This window comes from Oenanthe melanoleuca, chromosome 19 (genome assembly GCF_029582105.1).
Source record: "Oenanthe melanoleuca isolate GR-GAL-2019-014 chromosome 19, OMel1.0, whole genome shotgun sequence".
Classification (NCBI taxonomy): Eukaryota; Metazoa; Chordata; class Aves; order Passeriformes; family Muscicapidae; genus Oenanthe; species Oenanthe melanoleuca.
Window position 1 is genome coordinate 1,695,001 of NC_079352.1, and position 11,128 is coordinate 1,706,128.

General features: G+C 50.9%; 1 protein-coding gene across 2 annotated transcripts in view; it reads right to left on the minus strand.

Moving 5' to 3' along the window:
• Positions 1–9,739, minus strand: part of DHRS11 (dehydrogenase/reductase 11) — a 23,973-nt gene extending 14,234 nt beyond the window's left edge. For both annotated transcript variants that reach the window (XM_056506730.1, XM_056506729.1), the window contains exon 1: positions 9,538–9,739. In XM_056506730.1, coding sequence (XP_056362705.1) covers positions 9,538–9,669 — 132 coding nt within the window. In that variant the 5' untranslated portion in view covers positions 9,670–9,739. The remainder of the gene's footprint in view (positions 1–9,537) is intronic.
• Between the last annotated feature and the right edge of the window lie 1,389 nt (positions 9,740–11,128).

Sequence of the window (11,128 nt, forward strand, 5' to 3'; positions counted from 1 at the left end):
AAACAGCCAGCAAACAGGCATCAGGAGGGGGAAACAGCAATAAAACAGGCATGAAACAGGCATCAGGAGGGAAAAACAGCCAGAAAACAGCCATCAGGAGGGGGAAACAGCAATAAAACAGCCATCAGGAGGGGAAAAACAGCCAGAAAACAACCATCAGGAGGGGAAAAACAGCCAGAAAACAACCATCAGGGGGGGAAAAAACAGGCATAAAACAGCCATCAGGATGGGGGAAAAACAGACAGAAAACAGGCATCAGGAGGGGAAAAACAGCCAGCAAACAGGCATCAGGAGGGGGAAACAGCAATAAAACAGCCATGAAACAGGCATCAGGAGGGGAAAAACAGACAGAAAACAGCCATCAGGATGGGGGAAACAGCCAGAAAACAGTCATCAGGAGGGGAAAAACAGCAATAAAATAGCCATCAGGAGGGGAAAAACAGCCAGAAAACAGCCATCAGGAGGGGAAAAACAGCCAGAAAACAGTCATCAGGAGGGGGGAAAACAGCCAGAAAACAGCCATCAGGAGGGGAAAAACAGCCAGAAAACAGTCATCAGGAGGGGGGAAAACAGCCAGAAAACAGCCATCAGGAGGGGGGAAAACAGCCAGAAAACAGACAGAAAACAGCCATCAGGAGGGGGGAAAACAGGCATAAAATAGCCATCAGGAGGGGGAAAAAAAAGGCATAAAACAGGCATCAGGAGGGGAAAAACAGGCATGAAACAGGCATCAGGATGGGGGAAAACAGGCATGAGGATGGGGAAAAATAGCCATAAAATAGCCATAAGGATGGGGGTAAACAGGCATAAAACAGCCATCAGGATGGGAAAAGAGGCATGAGGATGGGGGAAAATAGCCATAAAATAGCCATGAGGATGGGGGAAAACAGGCATAAAATAGCCATCAGGAGGGGGGAAAAAAGGCATAAAACAGGCATCATATGAGGAAAAAGAGGCATGAAATAGCCATCAGGATGGGGAAAAAGAGGTATGAGGATGGGGGAAAAACAGGCAGAAAACAGCCATCAGGATGGGGAAAAACAGGCATAAAAAAGGCATCAGGATGGGGGAAACAGGCAGGAGGAAAAAGAAAAACAAATAGCCATCAGGAATGGGAAAAAACAGCCACCAGCCCCTTCTCCCCGTGGAACAGCTTATCCTTAAAAACACACCTCAGGGCTAACACAGCCCTGAAAACAGGCACTGGGGAAGAATCACTGTGATGCTAACTAAGAAAAAGGAGATATTGACATCCAGGAGAAGGCAGGAGGTTCAACATTTAAGTTACTGAAGGTGAGGACACGCTCAGTCCATCACCCTGGGCAATCCCAATCAAGGTGAGCAGTGCTGGAAAAACATGAATAAATAAATCCTGTCTTGGCACCTGACAACCCCTCCTCAGCCATGACCAGGAATTACCCCAAATATCCCAGATTTGTCAGGTGGGTGGCACAAAGCCAAGGAAAGGCTGGGAGCTGCTGCATCCTCCAAGGATGCTCTTTACCCCTGACACTAATGAGAAGCAGCATCTCCTCCCTGGTGTGTCACAGCAGTGACAGTGACAGTGACAGCTCCCAGGGCCAGGAACAGCCACATGATGTCTGGCTCCAGAGGGGAGATGGACTCTGGCTGCAAATGTCCCCCAGATCACCCGGGCGCTGTCACCCGTGTCACCAACAGTGACACTGCAGAGGGTGCAGTGAAGCCCTGCTCCTGCCTTGGCAGCTCTCCCACTGCTCCCAGCTCCTCCCTGCATTCCAAGGATGCAATTCCCAGCTTTTCATAAAAGCAGGAATCTCCTGCAAGTGGCTGCACACAAAGGCAGCCCAGAATCCTGCCCTGCAGAGGGACCAACACCAGCCCCATCCCTACACCCCAAACACGCCCAGCATTCCCAAATTCAGATTTGAAGCATTCTGGGGCAAGTGGCTCTGTTAGTAAATGATTTCCAGTGTTTCCCAGAGCTGGACCAGGCTGAGCTTTGCTGCTCTCCCTTCCCCAGAGCCCAGCAGGGTCCATGATGAGCCAAAGCCAGTCTGGGGCAGGAGCTGCTCTCCTGCCTGGCTCCCAGCTCAGGGAAGGCTTTGCAGTAACAGGAATGGTTATTATTGCTCTCACAGCTCCAGGAGGGGAGGGGATGGATGTGCCCAGTTCAGTCAGACCATCACTGCATCCCCAGAGAGCCCTGAGCTGAGAACATCTCTGCCCCACCAAAGCTGCCCCTGGGGCTGAATCCCACCTCTCTGTGCCCCCCTGGGGCTGCCTGCACTTTACCAGACAGGCAACCTTGATGACGTGCTGATAGGAGTGGAAAAATACACTGCTTTTTGCCACGGGAGCACAAGCTTGAAAAAGAAGGAGAAGGGGGGAAAAATCTGCAAGAGCAGCATTTGGAAAATTCATAGCAGAATGAAGGGTCCAGGGATGGAGCCTTGTTCCTGCAAAGATACAGGAGGGAAAAAGGGGTAAAAGGACCAAGGACTGGTGCAGGAGTGTGAACCATGTTAAAAAATGAGAAACACAAGCAGAAGGGGTGGGAGGAATCTCCCAGAGCAGGAGCTGGGACAGGGAAGGACAGACATGCTCACAGGGGCTGTTTCACAGCTGCCACTCCTTTGGAGAAACCTCTCCCTGCTCAGGGGAGACAAGCTGAAGGAGCAGAGCAAACAAGGGGAGTGATTTGCTCTGGGATGGAGCAGGGAGGGTCTATCACACCCCACTGCAGAGAAAAGCTGCTCTGACACAACTGAGCAGAGAAATCAAATCTCTCTCTGAACCTTTCTTTCCCTGTCTGGTTCTTGCTGCTCCCAAGCAGACTCAGCACAGATCCTTTCATCTCTCAGGCTGCACTTGTGCTAACAAATTCTCTTTGAAAACCAAGTGCTGACACCCAGGCAGGGCTGAACGTGCTTCAACCATCTACAGACAAAGAGTCATCACCGACTCTTCAAAGAAACATCAACTGCAGGCAAGTTTGCAAGAGACTTTTGAAAAGCAACTCTCTGAGCTGCAGAGCTCGCAGAGTTTTTCTTTCAGAGCATCCATTAAGTCACTCAAGTGATGCTCAATCCACTCTGAGCACACCCACATGCACAGGGAGGAAGGAAATAAAGAGAAAAAAGATGGTTTTCCAGATTTGATCAACAATTTCAGAGTGACCAACAGCAATACAGAGGAGGTCAGTGCGAGAGGGAAATCTGAAATAAGAATTATTTGGGTTGGAAGAGACCTTAAAGATCATTCAGTTCCCCATGGGCAGGGACACCTTCCACTATCCCAGGCTGCCCCAAGCCCTGCCCAGCCTGGCCTGGGACACTTCCAGCATCTCTTTGGAAATGGGCAGGCAGGTGCTGCCCAGTCTGAAAGGATGGTCAAAAACCACCAGTTCTCCCCAGAAAGGGTTAATGCTCTTTGTGCATATGGGGCACAGTGCCCTGCATTCACACTCAGTCCTGGTAAAAGGGTTTTACAGAAGTAACTGATATAAAAACGTTAAGGGACTCTAAAGAGGAGGGGAAGGAAAAGGGAAGAGTCAAGTAGGGCTTTGTTTGGCAAACCATCCCATCAACTTCAGATGCATTTAGTTCAGAGAGATTAGAGCCAGAAGAAGCCATTAGGCAATTTTTAATCTAACCTGCCATTCATCACAGGTATTTGTGTCTTACTGACTGAGCTCATGCTTGAACACAGAACTGCACCAAGAAACCAACTGGAAAAACACCAAAATCACCCCAATTCCTTTTGCCCTCTAAAGGAAATGAAGGAGAAAAATTCTAACAAGCAGCATCACAGCTGTGGAGGAAAACTGGGGGCTTACAGACCCTTTCATTTCACTGACTGACAGGTCTGAAGCTGCTTTTAATTAGGATTTAATAAGAGTACAACAGCACAATAAAGATGTACAGTGAATAAAGCACTGGGGTGAAGTTTATTTCTGTATTTCCACAGTGCTCTGTGACCATGAGTGAGATCAGAGGGAGAGAATCACACTCAGAGCTGTGGGAACCCTTTATCCCATAGGACCCAAGCACAAATATGACCCCACATTTCCCCTGCTAAGCTGGGTCTGGCTGAGCCATCACACACCCCCCAGAGCTGGGAGCTGCCCTCCATGCACATGCTGCTCTTTTCCAAGCCTTCTCTGCTCCCTGCACTTCCCCAGCAGTCCAACATCCCAGGATATGTTTTTCTTAACTCACTGAATTTTTAATTTCATTGTCACCCACGAGCCAGACTGCCCTGGAGCTCCCTGCTACCCCCAGGCACTCACACAGTCCCTCCTCACATCAAGGCACTCTTAGTTTTTCACTCCTTGCTCCAGGCTGCCATGGGGGAGGAGGAGACTGTGCTGTCACTGTGACAGCTCATTAGAGCAATATTCTGATTTTCTCTGAGCTGTGCCTGTCCTAAACCCAGCCCCTTGAGCTCAGCCTGCCCAGGGCAGGTTCCCCTGCACACAGACACCCTGGCTGGGGCAGAGCTGAGCCTCTGTGCCACCTCCACCTGCAAAAAAATGATTTTAATTCAGTCAAACCCCACCTAATCTCGCAGCAGTGAAGGTCTGAGATGCCCTGAAAATGCAAGGTGTGATCAGAGGTGCATGGAAAGCACCCTGAGGAATCCTCTTCTGCAGATTAATGCACACCAGGAGGGGCCTGGGCTGCCCCAGCAGCCCCAAAATTCAGCTGAATTCTATCCCAGCCCAGGTTTCTGAGCTGTGGACAAGAGGATGAGGCTGCAGGAGAGCAGGGGGAGGCAGGAGCAGCCCTGGCAGGGCACACACAGCTGCAGGGACTGGCAGCAACATCTGCAGGGACTGGCCCCAACATCTGCAGGGACTGGCCCCAACATCTGCAGCCACGCCTGAGCCTAATCCCAGCCCAGCTGGGCAGAGCTGAGGACAGAAATGGGACATTTCACAGAGCCAGGGTTCACAAACCCACCTGGGGCTGCCCCAGGAATTACTGAGAGCCAGGAAATCCCCACTGGCACTGCCCAGAGAGGGAAAAATTCAACTTGAGCACAGCCACTGCTTAAATAACCCCCAGGGCTATTTACTGTGGCAGCTCTGTTCACACCTCCCTGCCCTGGGCATTCTCCTCAAAGCCAAAACCAGCCAGAAAATCCCCTCTGTGCCCAGCACAGCCCTCCCACCTTGCCAGGACAGCTGCTGGGTCTTCCAGAGGGAAACTGAGGCATGGGACAGGCACCTGAGCTTCCCTGCAGCACACACAGCTCCACAATCCCAGGAAAGGCTCAGTTATTGTTTATTTTTAGGCCCAAAGGAACAGAAGAGCAGCAGAGAAGGGGGGGGTTGCTGCAAAGTGACATTTTTGGGAAAGAAAGAGGAGGAATCCAAGCTGGTTTAAACCCCCTGAGCTTCAAGGCTGAGGAAAACCACGAGGACAGAGAAATCTTTGTTCCCCCCACTGCAGGCAGCAATCCTGGGATCTCTGCTGTTTATCAGGAGAGGATCTGCTCAGGGACAAGTGGCAATCAAAGCACTCCAGAGGCCTTGAGCCACCATCCCCAAACACAAAACATTCCCTTCCAGAGGCCAAGGACATCCTGAAGGTCATTCCCTCCACAGGGACCAGCCCTGGGATGGGGGACACCTGTGGGAAGAGCCCAGGGAACACAGAGGGACAGACAGAACAAACGCAGGTGACCTCTAAACCTGACCTGCCTGAGTAATTAAACACCAATTAGCTGTTAATCACAGGTGTCCAGAGCCCCTCTGGCACTTTAGGGTTCATGGAAGTGAGCAGAGAGCCCAAAAATGGATGCTCAGACCCCAGGAGGAAGAGTCAGCTCCTTCCTCCTCCTCCTCAGAGGCTGAGCCTGCAATCACTTGCTCAGCTTATCAAAGGCTGTTTCCTGAGCCAGATCTAACCTTGACAAAGCAGGTTATAAACGTTACCTTTGCTCAATACCTGTCACAAATGCTTTGGAATTAATTGGTTAAACCTTGTATCTTAAGCCACGTTTATTGCTTCCTGCACTGCTCTGCCAACAAAAGACAGAGGGGGGAAAAAAAATGGATTTTTTTGGTGTGTCACACCAGAGCAAGGTATCCATGGGATGAAGGAGTTTCTGGAAGATTCCCAGGTGGGAGGGTCCCACCTGCAGCATCTCCCACCAGAGAAAGACCCAGGGGTGAGGGAGAGCAGCTGCCAACACTCCTGCCATTCTCCATATAAAACAAATCAATTTCAATTACAAAAACAGCACAGTACCAGCATCACTGCAAACCCCTTGGAAACAGCAATCCTGCCTTCCTGTGCTGCAAAAGCTGCAGTGAGCCAGAAAAACCCTCCCCACCCTGGGGAAGAGCCCTAAAAAATAAAACTCTATTCCCTCTCTGAATAAAAGAGCAGAGAGGTTTTGGCAGCTGGAGGGGAGCATGGGCAAATTCTCCCCTTTTTTGTGCTGCTGCAGGAAGTCAGATCAAACACAAATTCCTGGAAAACACGAGGAGCAGGAAAGTCAAAGAGCACCAGAGTGGCTGTGGCTGCAAATCCAGCAAAGGGGGATCATCCCCCAAAGAGCATTTTCCCAAAAAAATAATCTTGGTCTTCCAAGCTGCTAAAAACTCTTGGCTGCTTGATGAAAGCTGCTGGCTTGGAACACGTGGTGGTGTCTGGAGAGCAGCAAACACTCACTGAGCTCATGCCAAGAAGTCCTTGACAGCTGCTGGTACCTCCAGGCTCTGCATTTAAAACAAGCCTTCAACCTGAATCACCTCCTGGCATGCAAAAGGGAAACACAGCCAGTTTAATTGTATTTTATTCCTCGATGTCTGACTGTTAAAGTTACTGTTTGATGACCCACATGAGGAGTCTCCAGGAGCAGAAGCAGCAGGAGTGAGAAATTTGGGGCTGCTTGGAGCAGAGGGGGAAACTTGGCCAGTGGAGCCACTAGAAGGAAAAAAAAAAAAAATCCTTCTGCAGTTTGGTTTGCTTTTTTTTTTTTTTTTTTTTTTTGGTGAGCTATTAACATTTTTATTTCAAAAGCCAAATAAAGACCACTGCAGTTGTGACATGGGTTTAATGCCAAACATGCAACTTTGCAAATCCTTCCTTATCTTGCCTCAAGCCCTTATCTGATTTTTCAAGAGATTAAGAAATCTTGACATGGCATTTATTGCCCAAGCCAAATCCCCACTAGACAACCTGCTCCTTCAGTTAGCTGGAGGTTACAAAACCACCTCACACAGGGCTCCAGCCATTTGACCTTAAAACTTCCATGAACTTTAATGAAATGTGAGGTTTTTGTGCTACCAAGTGAGCTCTGTATTCCAGGTTTTACACCCTGCTGCTTCTCCTGTTTCCATTTCAAGCTTCCCTGGGGTAGTGGAAGGTGGCCCTGCACATGGGGTTTGGAATGGGATGGTTTATAAGGTCCCTTCCTTAGGTTTATTTGGACCTTAGGACCAAATAAGGTTTATTTCTTACCCAAACCAGCCTGGGATTCTGTATTTGTTAACTACAGCTGTGATGCTCTGGCATCACCAAACCCCCAACTCCTCCACATTCCTCCTCTCTCCAAACATCCCTCAAATCCCCCCAATCAAAATCAAATCCCCCCAATCAAATCCCCACCTCAACAGTTCCAAGTCTGATATCTTCCTATTTTTATTTTATTTTTTTTTAAAGGACAAGCCTGGAGGTGGATCTCCTGGAGGAGAGCTGTGCCCTGGAGCACTGCAGGTTTGGAACAAAGCTCCCAGAACATCCCTGGCAGTCAGGAGGTGACAGAGCTGGATCCCCCCACGCTCCCCCACCTTCCCTTCCCTGCTGCTGGGATTTTCTTCCTCGTTAAGGGAACATGCTGGACAATAAATAAACCCAGAATAGCAGCGGAGCAAAACACAATCCAGACACCCAGCAAAAACAAATGACAGCACTGCAGAGTGGCAGGGAGGGAAAAGGACAAACATCAGCTGAGACAGAACAGCACAGACCTGCACCTGAGCAAACCAAACCATCATCAACACAGGAGTTTTCCAATTGAAACACCAAACCTTACAGCACTGCTCGTTTTTAAATCCACATTTTGGCCAGGGAAGGTTCAGAAAGGAAGGAAACTCACACCGGAGGGAAACACAAGTCGCACTGATTTCTTTCCCAAACGAAAAGATTCCAAAACAAAATCCGAGATAAGGAAGCAGCAATACTGGAAATAACTTTTCTGGAGGGGAATGGGAAGCAACAACATCCTCTGCAGCATCCTTTGCCAGGCACCCCGAGGCTCCAGCACGGGCAGGGAAGGTGGGAAAGCCTTTGCAGAGCTCGGCTCTCCCTGCAAGGCGCAGCATCAAAAACCCAAAATTAGCAGCAAGCCCCAGAGAACAGGTCACTGAATCATGCTGGTGCTCTCTGCAAGCAGTGCCTTGGGGATATGCAGGGAAAAAGGGGAAAAAGGGGAAAAAGGGAAAAAAGGGGGGGAAAAGGGGGAAAAGGGAAAAAAAGGGGAAAAAAAGGGGGAAAAAGGGGAGAAAAAGGGGGAAAAAAGGAGGAAAAAAGGGGGGAAAAAGGGGGGAAAAAAAGGGAGGGAAAAGGGGGAAAAAGGGGGGGAAAGGGGGGAAAAAAGGGGGAAAAAAGGGGGGAAAAAAAGGGGGGAAAAAAAGGAAAAGTTTGGCTTTCCCCAAACACTTCTTTACTCAACCCCACTTAGCAATGCCGAGCTCGGTTTCCATGAATTTGGGACCATTTGTTCTCAGTTATCACCCTCATCACCTCACCTAGGCAAACCCAACCCTGGATATTGCAGCATGGCAATATTTAAGATGACTAAAACTTATTTCCTCCCCCAGAGGAAACTTCCTAAAAATGTCATAGAAGCTTTAGCCCGTGCCAAAACTGCGAGGCACAACCACAGCACAAAAAGGATCCCGAGGAAAGATTTTTTTTTTTTTAAGCATCTTTATCCTCCAGCCAGCGCTGTGAGGTTTGAGAGATGCTCCTGGACCAAAGCCGGTTTTAACACGAAGGGACCGGAGGGGCCCCGCAGCCCCATCCCGCTGCCGGGAGATGCTATTTTTAACCTCGATAAGAAGCGGCTCAAAAAAAAAAATTTAAAATAATAAAAAAATTGTAATAAAAATAATAAAATGGTAGTAAAAAAAAAATAAAATAGTAAAAAAAAAAAAAATAATAATTAAAATAATAAAAAATTGTAATAAAAATAATAAAATGGTAGTAAAAAATAATAAAATAGTAAAATATAAAATCATAATTAAAATTAATAAAAATATAAAAATAATAAAATATAAAGATAATAAAAATAAAAATAATAAAAATAATAAAAATAATAAAAATAATAAAAATCGTAAAAATAATAAAAATAATAAAAATACAAAAATTAAGAATAATAAAAATATAATAAAAATAATTTTAAAAATAATAAAAAAACCAAACTGAGCCTGCTCGCTTGGGCACCTTCCACCCAGCCGGTGGCCAGCAGTGGCCGGGGCTGGGGCATCCCCCCCGAACCGGGCCCAGCGGGAGGGAGCGGCCCCGGTTCCGCCGCCGGTACCTCGATCTTGTCGACGCTGCGGGCACATCCCACCACCTTCATGCCGTGCTGCACCAGCGCCCTCGCCACGGCCGCGCCGATGCCCACAGAGGCGCCGGTGACCAGCGCGACCCGGCCGGACCAGCGCTCCATGGCCCCGGCCCGGCCCGCGGCAGCGCCGCCACAGAGCGCAGCCCGGCGGGCACCGCCCCGGGACCGCCCCGGGAACGGGGAACTGCCCATGGAACCGCCCCGGGACCCGCCCCGGGAACGGGGAACCGCCCCGGGAACCGCCCTTCGACACCGGGAACCGCCTATGGAACCGCCCCGGGAACCGCCCATGGACACCGGGAACCGCCCATCGACACCGGGAACCGCCCATGGAACCGCCCATGGACACCGGGAACCGCCCATGGAAACTGGGAACAGCCCATGGAACCGCCCCGGGAACGGGGAACAGCCCATGGAACCGCCCATGGACACCGGGAACCGCCCATGGACACCGGGAACCGCCCATGGAACCGCCCCGGGAACCGCCCATGGACACCGGGAACCGCCCATGGAACCGCCCCGGGAACCGCCCATCGACACCGGGAACCACGCATGGAAACTGGGAACAGCCCATGGAACCGCCCCGGGAACGGGGAACAGCCCATGGAACCGCCCATCGACACCGGGAACAGCCCATGGAACCGCCCCGGGAACCGCCCATGGACACCGGGAACCGCCCATCGATACCGGGAACCGCCCATGGAACCGCCCCGGGAACCGGGAACAGCCCATCGATACCGGGAACAGCCCCCGGGAACCGCCCATGGACACCGGGAATCGCCCATCGATACCGGGAACCGCCCATGGAACCGCCTATGGACACCGGGGACCGCCCCGAGAACCGCCCATCGACACCGGGAACCGCCCCGGGAACCGGGACACGCCCCCGGTAAACGGGACGCGGCTACCGGGCTCACGCCCTGGACATGCCCGTGGCTACCGGGGACATTCCTCTGGCCACTGGCGACACGCCCCGGACACCGGGAACCGCCCCGGACACGCCCCGGACACCGGGAACCGCCCCGGGAACCGCCCATGGGCACCGGGGAACTCCAGCCCACGGCGCTTGGGTACGCGGGTGGGTTTTTGTTTCCCCCACCTGAAAAGGCTCCGGGTGGATGCACAGAGCAGCAGCCAAGGGAGGGCTGGAGAGGGGGAAAATGGGTGTGGCAGAGAGCAGAGGATGAGGAAAAGGGGCAAGGATGCTCAAATAATGCCAGGAAGGTGTGAGGAAACAGATTAATTGGGGCAGAAGTATTGAATTAATGAAAGAAAAGGGTGGGATTTAACGATGTCCACTCCCCAAAGGGTGCTGCCCTCAGGCCAGGATTCCCAGAGCAGAGCCCCTGCCAGTCCCTTATCCCAGCTCCTGGCAGCAGAACAGGCCCCTGCCCCGAGCAGTGCCAGGCTGGGACGGTGCCAACACCATCCCCAAACCAAACCCTGGTTTTCCAAGGATTTATCCTTTCCCAGCCCAACTCTCTTCACCTCACCCCCACCTCCACCCCCTGAACCCCAGGACTCGAACACCCCGAGTACAAAGACACACCCACCTCTACTC